Genomic DNA, 19,370 nt, shown 5'->3' with positions numbered 1-19,370 from the left:
ATTTATGGTTTCAGGTTACAGGAGCATTTGGAAATGTTTAATTTGACTACAGGTATTACCTTGATACCAGGGGATTCCTGTTTCGCCTTGTCTCTTGTGTATAGCAGACTGGCCACAACTGAATAGATTCACTGCAGTCCCAAGCTTTCTCCATTCAGATATAACGGCTCTCAATGTGGTTTAGTGGAGTCTTAAACCCTTATTTACAGACTCCATTTTCTGCTGGTCCACCCGTAAGCCACAAAACAGATCCTAACTACTTGGAGAAACCTAAGGTATCTGGAGGAGCCTAAACTTTGATGGTAAAGTTCAAGGTAAGTGAGATTTATATCCTTCAGAGCAAAAATCAAGCCTGGATGTATTTAATCAGCTAAACTGGCTTATCAATTTGATTCGGTTAATTTGGTGATTGAGTCACCAGGGCAATTACTAGGGTGATTATTATAATTAGGGTGATATTAGTGATTAATTACTTTGCTCATTCATTCATTGTCTGTTTTACCACTGCTTTATCCTATTTAGGGTTGCTGTGGGTCCAATTCACTGGGCAAAAGGCAGGAAACACCCCAAACAGGTCGCCAGTCCATCACAGCTCAAACTGACACACACTCATACCTAAGGGGACTTTAATATTTCCAATTAAAATGACTGCATGTCTTTGGACTGTGGGAGGAAATCGCAGCTCCCAGAGGAAACCTGCACAAACACAGGGGGTACATGCAAACTGCACACAGAAAGAACCCGGACCGCTCCACCTGTAAATCGGACCCAGGACCTTCTTGCTGTGAAGTGAAGAATCTGTGTTTTCAGTGTAATCTAAAGTCATTCAGTTACAATAGCGCAAAAACAAAGGGGGGTGCAATTACTTTTCTGTGCCAGTGTACAGTAAGGTCACAGTGTCACTGTGTTTGAAAAGGCCTAAGTGATCTTCAGCCCTTTCTTTTTTTGGTGGGTAATAAAATGTCCATTTTATCTAATCTCCTCAAATGTAATGGTCATTTCAGCCAGTGCAACACAGGTGCATCTATGCATCAAATCATCAATATTCACAGATGTTCTGTAATTCAGTGTGTGTTAGCTATAACGATCAGAAGTACATCAGTCAATCATAGCTGTATCATTTCTGAACATATTCTCAGCATTTTCCGAGGGAAAAAGAGAGAGGGACAAAAAAAGAGAAAGTTACTTCATCTTTTCAAAAGCAACAGCCCGTTTGATTTACGACGCTTCAAAACAACTAGAATTCAATTTCTGCCAACATTCGGGGCTCGTGATTGCCTGGTAAATGAGATAAACTGATAGCAATTTATTCAAGGATCCAGCCCACCTGTCTCTCTCTCTCTTTCCAGCAGTGTGCTGCTGCACCTGAGTGCCTCCCGTACTTAAGCAATATGTCTGTATTCGACACGCGCCCACCAGAACAGAAACGCGCTCGCTAATAGAAGCTTTCAGGAGAGAGGAGGAGAACGCAACCAGACGGCTCATGATGGAAAGCTCAAGATTTTTTTATTTAAGAGACGCTTAACGTCAGACACACACGGAGCTATAAAGGTCGACTGTGAGGTTCTGGAAATAAAAATTCCACTCATTTTCACCAATAAGAAGTTCTCTTCAGTGATAATGTGTGTGTTTATATGCATAATATAATCAGTCAGTAATCTGATGACTGCCAGGGCAGTTCAACGTACAGTACCATAACGTTTATCTATGGATGCCCCAGAATTGTCCTATAAATTGAAATAATTTCCAAAACAAAGTTGCGAATTTTAAATACTTTCTAATGTGTTATTAAAAAGGGTACAAGTAAAAAAATTAAGAACTACATTTTTTAAATCAGTAATGTAACTCACAGCAAATCTGCAATTCAAAAAATCCCAGTAATAAACATGACGAGCTGATTTGACTTACTTGGTTTGATTTAATATTTTAAATTTTAAAAATAGTATGAAAATAAATAAATGAATGAATAAGAAAGTTATTTAATTTATTAATTAACTTATTAGCAGAATTAATTTATTAACAGAATTAATTAATTTATTAACAGAATTAATTAATTTATTAACAGAATTAATTTATTTATTAGCAGAATTAATTTAATTATTATGAAAATTTATTTATTTATTAACAGAATTAATTAATTTATTAGCATAATTAATTTATTTATTAACAGAGTTAATTTACAGAACAGAATTAACAGAATTAATTATTTTATTAGCATAATTATTTATTTATTAACAGAATTAATTTATTTATTAGCAGAATTATTTTATTTATTAACACAATAAATTTTTTTATTAATAGAATTAATTATTTTATGAGCAGAATTAATTTATTTATTAGCAGAAGTATTTTATTTATTTACAGAATTAATTAATTTATTAGCAGAACTGGAGCTGAAAAATGTGGCCAGTCAGTGTAAAGTTCTAATGCCACTTAACAATAGCAATTAAACCAATCTGGCAACCCAGGTGATACTAGGAATCCTCGATTCTTCCAGTACATTTACAGAAACTTGAGTAAAGGCAGAGAAAATAGTACAGGTAGTGATTAGTAGGTAGTCCTGACAGATTCTAAATGAATTATTATATGTGTTTACCAATACATACATTCAGTAATAAAACAGTTAAAATAATCCATTTTAAACAATAAGCCAATTATTTCAAATATACTGGGACGCGTGGACATGAAACAGGACCAAACCTATTCCTTAATACGGTGGAACAATGAGAATCCCCCATGCCTGTAATCCCCCTGGGCACTTAATGTCAGACATCACTCACTTCTAGGCCATTAAAACCCCCTTAACACCCTTCAATCAGTCACCGGACTCCTGCTGGTCCACACCGATCCACTGTTACACCTCTTTAACACATCTCACTTAAACTCAGGGTTTCATTCTGTACCCACTGATTCCAGCACTGTAAACTTTATAACACCATCCCAGTGCACAATCCAAACTGGAAGTGGTAATGCAATCTAATTAGGCTGTTAGCTAAAGTGACAAAAACGGCCACGAATAAAATCATTAGCGTCAATCTCACGACAAGCGTTGTAAAGGACGGTGTACATCAGATTGATTGATTCACCGCCGTGAGTGTGAATAGCCCGAGAGAACCACTTTTGTTTTCTCAATGCCACCCAATTATGGGTCTTCATTCGTCACCCGGGCTGGACCGATGGCACGCAGGTGATGACTTAGTGACATATTATCTTCAACCATGAGAACAATGACATGAATCAAAGCCTCAGAACGAGTCGCAGTGAACAGAGAAATAAGGTCAACTTAATATTTTAAGGTGGAACATCATTTTGAGTAAATTTTCAGGTATAAAACGATCAGATAATGGAATAAATAATATATTTAAGCCTGTGACGTGTTCACATGCGTGTAAGTAATTGTCGATAATGGTTGTGTCCTGTTAGATTATTTTTAATAATAAACACTTTTTAATAATATACTTCTTAGAAAGGTCAACTGTTTTTGTCAAAATATCAGAGGTGCCTTGATAAACACATCTCAAGTCCAACTGAAATCTTATAACGATCTGATTATTAGTTCCTATGAAAACACACACCCTTGCCACACTGGTTATAATGGGACAGTGGTAGCCTAGTGGGCAGAGCATTGGGCTATCAGTCAAAAAAGTTGAGAGTTTGGAATCCTGGGTCTGCCAAACTGCCACTGTTGGGCCCTTGGGCAAGGCCCTTAACCCTCTCTGCTCTAGAGGCTGACCCTGTTATGTGACCCCAGCTTCCAAACAAGTTGGGATATGCGAAAAAATAATTTAGCTGTACTGTACACCTGTATATGTATATATATCAAATAAAAGTGTTATATTTCTATAATTAATGTATGTCTCTGATTTACCTTCGTTCCCCGCTGACACCCCGTCTGGTTTGGTAATCCCTGTACTCTTTTTCCTCCTGTGCTTCTTGCGGTTGGTGTGGGGCGAAGGTGGCGGCTCCAGTTTGGGGCTGGTGGGTCCGCCCAAGCCGGCAACTGCGCTGAGGGAATCCATGGTCCCGTTAGCTGAGGAAAGAACCATGATTAAAAGTTAGTAATCAAGAAAGAGGGTCCATATTGCTGGTTCATGTAGACATAGTGACCATGAACATAGCTGCGCTGGTAACAAGCTAGGAAATTTAGCCCAGGCTTCTATATCGAGAGAATATTCTGCTCCTACTGGAGGATCCCCAGACGTTCCTACATCAACTGCAAGAAATAAACAAAACATGACACACAGCATACAGACAAAAACCGGTGTGCCTTGCACAGAATTAGGCCTTTCCAAAAGACTAAAGGCTGTCATTCCCTTAAAAGGAGAGTGCTGCCAACATATTAATGCCAATTGTTTTAAAACTGGGTGTCCAATAAGATTACATTAAGATGTCCGGATACTTTTTCCCAGATAGATAGATGGATATATAGATGGATGGATGGATGGATGGATGGATGGATGGATGGATGGATGGATGGATGGATGGATGGATGGATGGATGGATGGATAGATAGATAGATAGATAGATAGATAGATAGATAGATAGATAGATAGATAGATAGATTCAAAAGTAATAGTACACACTACAGAGATTCACATTATACAAACAAGTATCTGCATAATAACAACAACACTCAGACAACACGCTACAACAACAGGACCTGAGGGTACATATGGAGGTGTTATTTCGGTTACATCGTAAGGCTGGTATAGATTGTAAGTAACAGCTGTAAAATATAAATTATAAAGTAAACTACAGTGCAAATATAAAAAATGTGCAGATTGATGTAAGAAAAGGTTGTGGATGTGCCTGTCTGTGCATGTACACACATAAGTGCACACAAATATGCACACACACGTGCTCACCCACAGACATAGATAGATATATCTATGTATGTGGGTGTATATATACAGTATATATATATATATATATAGTGTATGTAATGATTCACTTTTGCAAAATCTGTTCTAGAAAGAAAAGGAAAGGTTTTTAGATTAAAAACACTATTTTAACTTAATAGGTACAAATTCCCAGAGACAGAGAGTATAGCCACGAAGAGGGTGCCAGCTCAATATTATTGTCTGTAGTTTTGGAATGGAAAGTCCAAAAAACTCATGGTCCGGTGTCCACATACTTTTGAACATATAGTGAATATATGTGTGTGTACGTGTTAATTTATTGTAATGCTGGTTTCATAAAAGAATTGAAATTGTTTAATTTTAATTGTTTAATTTTACGTTTTAATTAAATTTAAATTGCCATAACAAGTATTAAAACTCATATGAGAGAAGAACATTTATTGTATCAACAACAAAAGATAAAATAAAAAAAAACTGTGCAGTCGTTGGGCTTTTTATTAGTTTCAAAGTGTCCACATTAAATTTTTCTGACAGACCCAGCTCTTTAGGACCCTGGGGGCGTGTAGCACCCACAGGACCAATGATAACCACCATGCTGCCTATAGATCTTGATATATAATAATGTTTAATTTTTCAGGTTTTACTGACACTTTATCCTGGTCAAGGTCACAGTGGGTCTGGTTGCCCTGAAATCACCACCTCCCCCCTCTCAGACACAGCCAATCATGTCTATATGCACATGCACATCCAGCTGATAGCAGCGCTGAGGATTGGACGCTTGGATCCCAGTGATAGCGAGCTAGCGCACTGAAGCACCCATAGAATAACAAACTGATATTAAATAATAATAATATAACTATGATATAATAATGGGTTTGTGTGTATATAAACACACTCATGATCAGATCATCACTGAACCTTGCCCTCAAATCAGCTTTTGAATTATCATTAGGAAATATAATGCAGATGTGGTCAGTCACATACAATTTCAGCTACCAGAAGTTTGGCGTATGGTGATTTTACTACCCATTAACCTGGTGCTCTGTAATGGAGTGGGTGCGGTGCGTAACGATGATGTGTGTTTGTGTGTGTCGATGGTGTCAATAGGAACAATAGGAAAAGAGACACCATCTTTCTAAACCACTTGACACTTGGACATCACTTTTCCATCCCCCTAGGACACCATTATCCACAAGCCCCAGGGCAGAGGGGCCTTGGCAAAGTGGACCTCATATTGCCACACACACACACACACACACACACACACACACACACACACAATATCACATACGCTTTCATACTGTGTGTCAGATACTGGCAGCCCCCTCTATTGTCTTGGCATCAAAAGCTCATTGTGGTGCTGCAAACTCCATTCATCTCGACAGGCCTGGGGTGAATCCGTTTGTGTGTGTGTGTGTGTGTGTGTGTGTGTGTATGTGGACAGTGGTCTGGGAACATCTGAAAACCTGTGGTGCCAAACGCTGCGTATTCTAATGGCGGTGACGACCATTAGCCGGCGCGGAACATTAGACCTAATTTGGCAGATCCCTTCCTTCAGGGAGCGAGGGCTTAGCGCCGTCTTTAAGAGAAGAGAAGAAGATGGCACCCATGTGGGGGGTAGAAGAGCCGTCGCTACAGCTTTCGTATTCGCCTCGGGCCTCACGCCGTTAAGCGTGGGCTGGCATAAAAGCAAGGCAATGCAGATATTCAATATTCATGTTATGTATTTCCATAACAACCTAACCTGTTATTATTGAGAATGTGATCATAGAGTTGGATTCAAAATACAGATTCATCTGAACTGTTCATTTGGTATCATTTAGACATGCCAGCTTCCCATGGAAATGTATCACATAGCACACTTTCACACATTGCTGACCTGGTACACGTGATGTCATGTGATGTATAAACAATACAATAAACTACTCCATTTATTTATTAACAGTCCATTAACAAAGTGATTCAATTCTGAGTCATTTAGGAATGACTCCTCATTACTGGGCAGCACTTCTCCAACTTTGTGATTTTCAATGCAATAATTCACCATTATTTTATAAACGGCACCAAGTTTTTTTCCTCTCTGGGTCACCACAGCGGACCATTTTGGCCTGCATACCTGATTTGGCAGTTTTTACACCTGATACCCTTCTTGATAAACCCTCCTTATTTTATCCGGGGTTGGGACTGGCACTGAGAGCGCACTGACTAGTGCACCTCCCCATGGCTGGGCTGTTTGGCCACCCTCCTTAGACATAGCCAATCGTGTCTGTGCGGATGCCCTACCGGCCAATAGCACCATCGAGATTTAAACCCCGGTTCTTAGGGGTAGTAGGCTTGCATATTTTACTGTGGCACCACTTAAGCGCCTGGCAAGTCCTTTAGTTGTTCTGATGCAACCCTCAGAACGGAAAACACAGTGACAAGTGCACCTCCTGATGGTTAGCTAATCATGTCTGTGTAGACGTCTAACTGGCTGATAGCACCACTGAGATTTAAAACCCATATGCAAGCAGTAGTGGCAACCCAAATGCCTGGAAAGTCCTTAACTTGATACAGATGTGAAAGAGGCTTTGGATTCAAGGTGGGAAATAATCAAAATTTATGGTAATACTGTACAAACAGTTTCTGTTCATACTGGTATCTGCTTACAGTCAGTGTTTGAGTCGGAGTGATCTAAACCCTTTTCCCTCCAATATAGCAGGGTAACAAATACCAGTTTAAATGATCATAATCACTTTAGATTCACTATCAATGGCATTTTTCTTACTGGCATTACTCCCATGATTTTAAACTACAGTCGTAACAATCCACACATTAATAATACATAATGGGGACGGCCTGGTCGTGCAGCAGGTAGCGTGGGCGGCTGGTCTCTTCAGGTAAGAAGTTTATGACTACACACCTTATCTTTCGAGTGTTAGGTTTATAGAAAGTGAATCCATTGATTATGCGAGTCACAGTGATTCCAATTAGAACAGCTTTATAATGAATAAATAATGAACCAGAGGAATTGGAGAATGCTCAGTGGGCTTTCAGCTTAATTACACATGACAAGAGACAAATTGAAGGGCTTAACAATTATACGTTCATCATTAAACAATTACAATGAATTCATTCATTCGGGATGCCTAGTTTGATTAGCATTCATATTGTGATGTGGATTCTTGAAGAAGTTTTGTACACATTGGATTTACTTCATCCTTCAACTGGTGCTGCAGTTATGGCCAAGTCAATCAAGATCAAGTAAGGACCAAAGTCAAGAGTACGGTACCAAACCCAACACCTTAAAAGGCGGTGCCCAGGTGGCAAAGAAGGATATTCTGCTGGCACACCAGCACTGGGATTCTACCGGCTCTGCTACCGGAGGCTATGCATCCCCTAGCAGGCTGCAAACAAAACTGGCCACTAGTCTGCTGGGTGAGAAAAGACAGGACTAAAATATGGGTGAGGTCTTCGACACTGTATAAGGGCCCTGGTTAGTAGCCCGTGGCGCCGGTAAGGACACATTTCATGACTTTTGGTCCAGACCAAGACAAGATTGACATAAAATAAACTTGAGACCAAGACAAGACCAAAATCAAGGTCAATTGGTCTTAAGACATCTCAAAACCAAAATCCCTGCCTCCCAATATTGATTCCATAGCACCACTTTTAGTCTCTTTGACTGTTACAATTATTATTCCAGTAAGTGAAGGTGTGAGCAGATACTGTAATTACTCGGCTGATGAGAAGGTGGCAGGAGCTGACGCGTTTCATCTCTCGCCGCCGTTCCCGTCATTGATATTCATGACTATTAGGTGCCGTTCGCGCTGGTTCGTTCTGAATGGAGAAGCGCGGCACACAGCTGCCACACACGTTGTGTTCGGCGTCGTGAACGTCTGTTTCAATTTCCACACTCCTGTTCCCCAACAGCCCCCCCGGGACCTATCATTAGCCGGAGCAGACAGCTGGGGGCAGAGGGGGCTCCTGAGAACAGCGTTCACTCAGGCTCACGCATATACATACACACGTATACACAGAGCGTATGGTGCAGAGGGGGTGAACACCCAACCTGTTCTGCGCCAGAGGGTGTATTGTGTGTATGGCGTGAGGTTAAAGTCAAAGTTGCCCTTGTCTCTCACACACGACCTGTAATTCATTCATCTGCCTTCATTCACACAATCAAAGTCAATCACAATGCTGCCGTAGCCATTATGAGCTGGACCAACAGACTAATGACCCGGAAAACGTCCGAATACTAACGGCTCCACGTTTAAGGTGGCAAAAAGCAGGAATTCTCATTTTAAGAAGCTACAGATTAGAAAAACATTTTTGAAGAATGTATTAAAACAATATATGGTCAAATGTATGTGGACACTACTATTAATGATTAATTAATTAATTAATTTCAGGTGTTTCAGACTATGTTTTTGCTTATATAGCCACTACTGCTAACATGTGCATAAACTAATTATATACGAGGGTTCTTCAAAACGTTTCTGCACTTTTTTAAACGTTATTTATTAAGAATTTCAAGAAGAAATTACATCACTTTTCTACATAGACACTTTATGATGCATTTTACCCAGCGTCATACCAACTTTTTAGTGCCATCAGCAAAAACTGCTTTTGGTTGAACGCATTACCAATGATGCACCGCTGTTTTCACATCATCATCACATGAAAATCTTTTTTCCCTTAAAGCTTCTTTGAGCATCCAAAAAGGTGGAAATCAGATGGCGCTAAATCCGGATTATAAGCTCTCTCGCAGTCTCTCAGACACGACCAATTACTACTCCTCCCGTCCTCACTGCTTCCATCAAAAATACAAAAATTGTTTTGAAGATCCCTCGTACAATAAATGAAATGTTTCTAATTTTGGGATGCACTGGAATATGGACTGTGACTGTGACCTCAGTAATGCTCTTTTGACTGAATAGGCTCAAAATCCCATGAACACAGTACACAATCTTGTTGAAAGCTGCTGACATCAATACAGATGGTGAGTTTTGTTTACCAGATGAAGTGACAAAATGCTGGTTGATGTTAACTCATTTAGAGTTGTGTGAAAAAGTTATTGCCCCCTGTCTCCCAGTTTGCTTCTGAGTTAAGATAATCAAAAAAAGTAAGTAAACTTCTACACAGAGTAAAATCTTGTTCTGCCCAACTTAATTTGGGCACAAATATCACCCTAGTGAAAAGATAAACTGTCCACGTTGGTTACACAATCGAATGATTTACTGTGTGTATGACTGGTAATGTTTAGTTTGTGACCAAGGCCTGGGCATGAATTGGTGTCGTGTCAGATGTGTTTTACACCCAGTAATTCCAGGGGAAAGTGGACTCTTCAGAATATACTACATATTCAGGTCTAATTTAGCTTTTTGCAGCAGTATGGGCACATTTGAAATGTTAAAGGTATTTATTCATTCATTAATTCATTGTCTGTTTTACCACCACGGTGGATGCAATTCACTGCCGAAAGGTAGAAAACACATCGGGCAGGTCGCCAGTCCATCACAGGGCACACACATACACACACCTAGAGGCAATACTGCCTCTCCAATTAACCTGACTGCACATCTCTGGACTATGGGAGGAAACCGGGAGAAAACCCACACAGACACAGGTAGAACAACAGAAAGGAACCGGACCGCTCCATTTGGGAATCGAACCCAGGACCTTCTTGCAGTGAGGTGATAGTGCTTCTCACCTATCGATCCAGTTACAATTCAAATGGCATTTTGCTTGAATTTCAATGCAATACATACAGAGGTTATGAATGAGTGGAGATGTTCAAGTGACAAATTAGGCGGGATGGCATCTTGCAAGTACAAAAAAACCCTAAAAATAAAGCCAGCATACAAATGCTTCAGAATCAAGTTCAATGCCAATTCCTCATTGTGTCCCAATACATACCAACAAATCTGATGATCATGTGTTGCTAACTTTATCCAAAAAAGACACCATACAACAGTGGTAGCTTAGTGGGTGGAGCTTTGGGCTATAAATTGAAAGATTGTGGGTTTGAATCTCAGTTGGGACCTTAAGCATGACCCTTACTCTGGGTTTGGCGCCTGTTTCAGGGGCGCCATGCAATGGCTGACCCTGCACTCTGACCCCAGCTTTTAAACAAGCTGGGAGATGCGGAAAAATCATTTTATTATAAACAGTGGTAGCCTAGTGGGTGAAGCTTTGGACTATTAATTGGAAGATTGTGGGTTCGAATCCCAGCTCTGCCATGCACCCTTCAATGGCTGACCCAACAAGCTGGGACATGTGGAAATAATGTAATTGTACTGTACACGAGTGTCTATACATATGACAAATAAAGGAATTCTATTCTACAGCTACATTAACGACAAAACTAATGACTACACTTCAGACCCCAAACACGCCTGCGCTTATCGTGTACATGGAGGGTAAGAGGGGGAAAAGAAGTACATAAAATAAGCTGAACTATAATTTCAATTAGCGTACGATTGTGAACTTTTTTATGATTCTTTAGGTAACATTTCATTACTTCTGAAACTGATGAGATGTACTGGTGGCACCAGGTTTTTTTCCAGTGAAATAACAGCCTTTAAGGTGAGAGGGTAAATTATTGATTGGAAACTCAGAGGAGAGGGATTAAGAGGTCTGCATAGTCACTCGGCAGCCAGTTATCCATAAATAACCTGCAATTTGTCCCCTATTCAAATGGCAGTGCTGACCTGCTTAATTACTAGTCATATGTTCTGATGGAGACCGCTTCAAGATTAAGAGCCAAAGTGGCAGGCCAGCCAGCTCTGCAGGGAAGTGCAGCGAGATCAGTTTGGCATTAGCGGCTCGGTCGAGAAGCTTTAATGAAGCTCGGGAGGGATCTGCTGCCGCTCGCGTCCGAAACCGAGCGAAAAAAATGAAAAAAGGTGGAGGAAGGAGGTGGCGAGCTAACCTGCAATTACAGCCCATTACCATCCCGACGGGAGCCGGGGTTTAAAAAGTGCCGGCTTGCGGTGATGAGGGTGAAAGGTGGTGATGTTAACTCCATCACTCGCTCTTTCTGCCTCCACGGACAGACTTCCTCTTTTAATTCTCTCACAGGGTGTGAGTGGTAATTTTTCTTTCTTTTTTTTTGCAATCCCATACACCCCCCCTGTCCGCAATCAAAGCCAATAGCAGCAATTAATGACGAGAGGAAAAAATCAGAAAGAAAAAAAGAGAAAGAAGAAAGACGGAAAAAAAACGTGAACACAATCACTACGTCCTTATTATAGTCAATTAGAGCTCGCTAATCAAGGCGCAGGCGGCTGCTCGCGGCAAACGAAATGTCAAACTTCATTACGGCCGAGCTCGCAGCCTCTTCACCCGCTGCGGGAGAGCGTCACATCATCTCCCTCCAACTCAATCCAGAAATTCTAAACACAGACTATGTCTGCGGATCCGAATTCGTCTGTTTATCACTAGAACTGTAAACTGTCCATAAATAAGCAGATACATTTTTTTAAACGTGACATACACCAACCACGCATAACATTATGACCACTGACAGGTGAAGTGAATAACACTGATTATCTCTTCATCACGGTACCTGTTAGTGGGTGGGATATATTAGGCAGCAAGTGAACATTTTATCCTCAGAGTTGATGTGTTAGAAGCAGGAAAAATGATGAAGAGTAAGGATTTGAGCGAGTTTGACGAGGGCCAAAATGTGATGGCTAGACGACTGGGTCAGAGCATCTCCAAAACTGCAGCTCTTGTGGGGTGTTCCCGGTCTGCAGTGGTCAGTATCTATCAAAAGTGGTTCAAGGAAGGAACAGTGGTGACATGGGCGGCCAAGGCTCATTGATGCACGTGGGGAGCGAATTGCTGAAGAAGATAATGCTGGTTCTGATAGAAAGGTGTCAGAATACACAGGGCATCACAGTTTCAGGGCTGTTTTGGCAGCAAAAGGGGGACCAACACAATATTAGGAAAGTGGTCATAATGTTATGCCTATTTGGTGTATTTATTTATTAGGATTTTAACATCATGTTTTACACTTTGGTTACATCCATGACAGAGACGGTAGTTACTGGTTACACAAGATTAATCAGTTCACAAGTTTAATGTCAAACACAGTCTTGGGCAGTTTTGTATCTCCAATTCACCTCACTTGCATGTCTTTGGACCGTGGGAGGAAACCGAAGCTCCCGGAGGAAACCCATGCAGACACGGGGAGAACATACAAACTCCACACAGAAAAGACCCGGACCGCCCCACCTGAGGATCAAACCCAGGACCTTCTTGCTGTGAGGGGACAGTGCTACCCACTGAGCCACCATGCCACCCAAATGTGACATGAATAATTATTTTAAATACAAAAACTATTGTCACATTTCCTTTTCTTTTCAAGGTAAAAAGAAGTGGAAGTAGAAGTGGCCGCTCAGGTGGCGCAGCGGTAAAACAAACACTAGCACACCGGAGCTGGGATCTCGAATGCATCGTATCGAATCTCAGCTCTGCCATCCAGCTGGGCTGAGCGGCCACATGAACAACGATTGGCCTGTTGTTCATACAGGGGTGGGCTAGTAGTAAGTAATTACTAACAGGTGTAATAAATCAATTGTACAAAGGAATTTATATGCTTCAAACTTTGGAGCAACAGTTTAGGGAAGAACTTTTCCTGTTCGAGCATGACTGCACAGAGTTCTGACCTCAGCCCCACTGACCTCAGTTCTGACCAGCTTTGGAGTGAACTGGAACATTAACTGAGACTTTATTGACCAACATCAGTGCCCAGCTATACAAATGTTTTTTTTTTTTAATGAAAATGGCACAAATTCCCACTGACATACTTCAAAGTCTTATTAGAAGCCTTCTCGAAAGAATGGCTGTTGTTACAGTTAAAAGAGCACATAGAGATCACTCTATTTTAATACTACTGGTTTTGAAATGAAATGTCCAACAAGCTTGGTCAGGTGTCCAAATACTTTTACACTCCTTTTGAGGAGTGTGGCTGAAACACCTGAACTTAATTATCAGTAGGTGTGTCCACATACTTTTCAGCAAGTGTAAAATGTAAATAAGGTGTTGTAATAATGTTCTGACCAGCTTTGGAATGAACTGGAACATTAACTGAGACTTTCTTGACCAACATCAGTGCCCAGCTATACAAATGTTTTTTTTTTCATGAAAATGGCACAAATTCCCACTGACATACTTCAAAGTCTTATAAGAAGCCTTCTCAGAAGAGTGGCTGTTGTTATAGCTGAAAAGGTCTCACAGAAGTCACTTTGTTTTGATACTATTGGTTTAAAATGGGATGTCCAACAAGCTTGGTCAGGTGTCCAAATACTTTTGCACTCCTTTTAGCAGTGGGTGTGGCATTTACACTTGAACCTAATTATCAGTAGGCGTGTCCACATACTTTACAGAAAGTGTAAAATGTAAATAAGGTGTTGTAATAATGTAAAGTCACTCACTCACTTTCTAAGCCACTTATCCTTATCAGGGTGTGCTGGAGCCTATCCCAGCACACAGAAACACCCTGAACAGGGCCCCAGTCCATCGCAGGGTGGTATACAAATATTGATTGCCTTTTTAAAAGACATGTCATTCTACAGTTGTTTTATTTCTATTACTTAAGTAATATATTTGATTTGACTGCAGTGATCTGGCTCTGTTATTGTGCATCAATGTGCTTTTATTACTAAAGGTGACTTGACTGGACTGATGGTTATTTATGGTATAATTAAAGCTATAACACTGAATGAAATGAAGGCAATGATGTATAATGATCAAATTTATCCTGCTATTCAATTTACATTAAACACATATTAACATTTAAGTGACCATTAATTCTTTCAAAGTGTTTTACAGCAATTTCAGAGGAAGTGTATAAGCAAAAATAGATATCCAAGATGCTGCTAGTGAAATCTAATGATGCTGAAACTCATTTTGGTGTGAAAGTCCACCAATGATGATGCAGCATCACCAAATCTCCTCCTAAACCATTCCCGCCAGGGCCTTTTTACACCACACACACACGCACATACACACACGGCAGAGCTCATTGGGAGGGCAGTAGCCCTGCGAGTAATTCTGCTTTGGGGTGTGGAGCTGATGGGTGCAGGCAGGGGGCCGATGGCGGCTGAAATTGATTGTTCGACAGGCAGAGACCAAAAAGAGAAAGAGACGAGTGAGTGTGATGTGTTCGGTCTGCGACACCACGGGGCCACAGTGTGTGTGCTCATAAAGAGTCCTCTTTAAACTAGCGGGGCCAATCGAAGAGACAGAGAAAAAGACAGACAGTAACTAAGAGAGAGATAGTGCAAGTGTGCAAGTAAGTGTGCAAAGAGATGAACAGTGTGCGAGTGAGGAGTAAAATGACGGTTTTGAGAGAGTGAAAGTAGGAGGGAGAATGATGAAGTTAGAGTGTAAGAGTTTGTAAGAGGGGTAGAAAAGCAAAAACAACAGAAAGAGAACAGGGTGGAGAAGGTGGAAATGAAAAGAGAGAGAGGAGAGAAAGACAGGCTGCAACAGTAATAAAGGAATGTAAGAGCCATACAGATTAAGAGAATGTACTAGAGCGATAAAGTGCTAGAGCAAAGTTTGAGAGTGATTAAGGAAAGTGAGAGTGATTAAAGTGATAGAAGAAAGATGTAAAGTGCTTAGAAGTACAAAAGCGATAGAGAGGATGTGAGAAAGAACAGTAAGTGCAACAGAAAAGAAAGAGAGAGAGAGAGCTATAGAGAAAGAGAGAGAAAGGGTAAAAGAGTGAAAGCAATAGAAAGAAAGCTAGAAAGAAAGTGAGAGGGCAGAAAAAAGTGAGAGAGTGACAGTAAGTAAATGTGAGAGAGAATGAGTGAGAAATGGCAAAAGAGCGAAAGCAATACAAAGAAAGCTAGTGAGAGAGCAAGAAGGAAAGAGAATGTGACAGTTATCAGACAGTAAGGAAATGTGAATAAGAATGAGAGAGAGAGTGAAAGAGTGAAAGCAATAGAAAGAAAGCTAGACAGCGAGTTAGGGCAAGAAAAAGTGAGTGTCAGTAAGTAAATGCAAGATAGATTGAGTGAGAGAAATGGCAAAGGAGTAAAAGCAAAGGAAAAAAAGCTAGAAAGAGAGTAAGAGAGCAAGAAGGAGCAAGAAATTGACAGTAAGGAAATGCGAGTGAGAATAAGAAAGAGAGAGGGCAAAAGAGTAAGTAGAAAGAGAGTGAGATGGCAAGAAAGAGTGAGAGAGTGACAGTAGGGAACTGTGAGAGAATGAGAAAGAGAGTGAAAGAGTGAAAGCAATAGAGAATAAGCTAGAAAGAAAGTGAAAGAGCAAAAAGAGTGAGAAAGTGACAGTAAGGAAAAGCGCGAGTGAGAAAGAGAGAGAGAAAGGGCAGAGAAAGCTAGAAAGAGAGGGCAGGAAGGACTAAGAAAGTGACAGTTAGGAAATGCGAGAGAATGAGAGAAAAGGGCAAAATAGTGAAAGCAATAGAGAGAAAGAGTGTGAGAGAAAGAAAGAGTAGGAACATGACAGTTAAGATATGCAAGAGAATAAAAATAAGAGAAAGAGAGAGAGAAAGGGCGGAGAAAGCTAGAAAGAGAGTGAGAGGGCAAGAAAGAGTGAGAGAGTGACAGTAAGGGAATGCAAGAAAGAAGAGAGAGAGAGGGCAAGAAGAAGTGAGAACATGACCAATGAGAGAGAGTGAGAGAAAGAGAAAAAGAGAGAGAGAGAGAGAGAGAGAGAGAGTGAAAGAGTAAAAGCAATAGAGAGAAAGCTAGAAAAGAGAGTGAGAGAGCAAGAAAGAGTGAGAACATGACAGTAAGAAAATGTGAGAGAGAATGAGAGAGAGAGAGAGAGAGAGAGAGAGAGAGAGAGAGAGAGAGAGAGAGAGAGAGAGAGAGAGAGAGAGCAGGCACTAATGAGAAGGACGAGTGTGCAAACATGCATGGAAATGACTGTTATTGTGTTGATGTGCATTTAAGTGCTTTTTTACTGCCAGTCGACACAGAGATGGAAATAACCAGTGATGAATGCTGCTCCTGTAAAACATTCATTCTCACACACAGGAGGCAAAAAGAGAGAAAAACACCAGCATTGTTACGCCTGGCAAATATATTATTTGACTTCAGTCAAGTGCGCTGACAGACGCAGAAAAGAAATGGAGAGAGATGAAGGAGCGTTGGAGAGGAGACGCGGGGGGGAGGGAGGAGAGGGGAGAGGAGGAAATATTCGGCTACAGAGGGAGGCAATAACAGAGCTGTGAACAAAACTGTTAATTACAAAATTACAATGATGAAATATTCAATTTCACACCTCTGTATTGTACCAAAAAATCAATGATACACACTATAATACACATAATAATACACACAATAATACACACAACACACATGACAATACACACACCAATTCACACAACTAATATACACAACAATACACACAACAATTCACACAACAATTCACACAACTAATATACACAACAATACACACAACAATACACACAATTCACACAACTAATATACACAACAATACACACAACAATACACACAACAATTCACACAACTAATATACACAACAATACACACAACAATACACACAATTCACACAACTAATATACACAACAATACACACACCAATTCACACAATACACTATATTGCACATGACGATACACACGACAATACACACAACAATACACACAACAATACACACTATATTGCACATGACAATACACACAATACACACAACAATACACACTACTAATCTACACAACAGTACACACAATACACACAGTAATATACAAACTGATACACATGAACACAACACACAAACAGTACACGACATCACCCACAAAAGTTACACACAATTAATACACATGACCACTATACACAACCAGTCTACACAACCAATACTCACAACAATACACACAACACACAACCACTATACACCAACTCACGACAATACACACAACCACTATACACCAATCCTCACAACAATACACACAACAATACACACAACCTGTATACACAATACACCCAACCACTATACACCAATCCTCACAACAATACACACAACAATACACACAACCTGTATACACAATACACCCAACCACTATACACCAATCCTCACAACAATACACACAACAATACACACAACCTGTATACACAATACACCCAACCACTATACACCAATCCTCACAACAATACACACAACAATACGCACAACCTGTATACACAATACACCCAACCACTATACACCAATCCTCACAACAATACACACAACAATACACACAACCTGTATACACCAATACACAATCACTATACACCAATCCTCACAACAATACACACAACCTGTATACACCAATACACAATCACTATACACCAATCCTCACAACAATACACACAACAATACACACAACCTGTATACACAATACACCCAACCACTATACACCAATCCTCACAACAATACACACAACCTGTATACACCAATACACACAACAACACACACAAACAATACACATTATCAGTACACACAGCTAATACACACAATCACTATACACCAATACTACAGTATTGGTACCAATACCAGTACTACAATGACAGTTTTATTACAGAATAATGTGGAATGATAAAATCAGGTAGTGTGGCACTATAATGTTTATCTTTTTTGATGTAATATATATTTGTGTTGTTAACGTGTTAGTAAACGAGTAATTAATGTGAAAGTGTATTTATAACAGGTACGTGACAGGTACATGGGTGTGTCCGACAGAGACTGACCTGAAGCACCGCTGGTGTTCACAGCCTCATTCCACTGCTCGGCACTGGACACGGAGAAAGATCGCTGATGCATTCCTTCCTTAGCCCCTCCCACTGCAACCACACTCAGTCCTGAGACCACGCCCCCAGACTGCAGAGAGCTGCTGCTGTTGGAGTGAGATGTGCCTGAAAAACAGAAGCTTTAGTTAATCTTCCAATAAAAGAGAGGTAGCTCCAAAAATATCTGCACCATTGGTAAACAAACCATGAAAATGTGTCTTTGTAATAAAATAGCTCACAATGAAAAACTAAATATAACTCTTAATAAACGTACATTTAGTATGTAAAAAAAATCTGCATTCACACTGTATTTTATCATTCAGTTTATTAAATGCCGGAAGCTCATCAGCTCATACACTACCCCTGGTATTCTACTAAGTACACTTAATTAAAGGACAGAGCTAAAAAGCTGCTATGAAATAGTAAAAATGGTCTTCCAAAGAGCTGGAACAGCACTCTGGACTAAAAAGGAAATCTGTGATAATGAACTAAAAGAATAAATTGGTAATAACTAAAGTGATTTTAAATAAAGAAACAGGTTTGGGACCGAGCTAAAGGGCACTGGTGGCACTGTGGAGAGAAGTGAGACGGCGGAAAAGCTTTTTGGTGCAGGTACCAGACATCATTCTGATCAAAACTTACTGATAATGAATATACTAACCCTGGGTTGTGACACTTGATGAGCCAGAACATTTAGACCCAAATTGTGCACAATGAAGCTTATTTGCTTATTTCATAACAACAGTGCATGGGAGGGTCAGG

General features: G+C 40.2%; 1 protein-coding gene across 2 annotated transcripts in view; it reads right to left on the bottom strand.

Moving 5' to 3' along the window:
- Nucleotides 1-19,370, bottom strand: part of agap3 (ArfGAP with GTPase domain, ankyrin repeat and PH domain 3) — a 285,199-nt gene that overhangs the window by 38,154 nt on the left and 227,675 nt on the right. For both annotated transcript variants that reach the window (XM_062992702.1, XM_062992701.1), the window contains exons 12-13: nucleotides 18,570-18,734; nucleotides 3,869-4,030 (exon numbers count right to left, since the gene is read on the bottom strand). In XM_062992702.1, the coding sequence (XP_062848772.1) occupies nucleotides 3,869-4,030; nucleotides 18,570-18,734 (327 nt within the window). The remainder of the gene's footprint in view (nucleotides 1-3,868; nucleotides 4,031-18,569; nucleotides 18,735-19,370) is intronic.

This window comes from Trichomycterus rosablanca, chromosome 3 (genome assembly GCF_030014385.1).
Source record: "Trichomycterus rosablanca isolate fTriRos1 chromosome 3, fTriRos1.hap1, whole genome shotgun sequence".
Classification (NCBI taxonomy): Eukaryota; Metazoa; Chordata; class Actinopteri; order Siluriformes; family Trichomycteridae; genus Trichomycterus; species Trichomycterus rosablanca.
The sequence above is the reverse complement of the archived record's forward strand: the minus strand, read 5'-3'. Positions and strand labels throughout refer to the sequence as shown.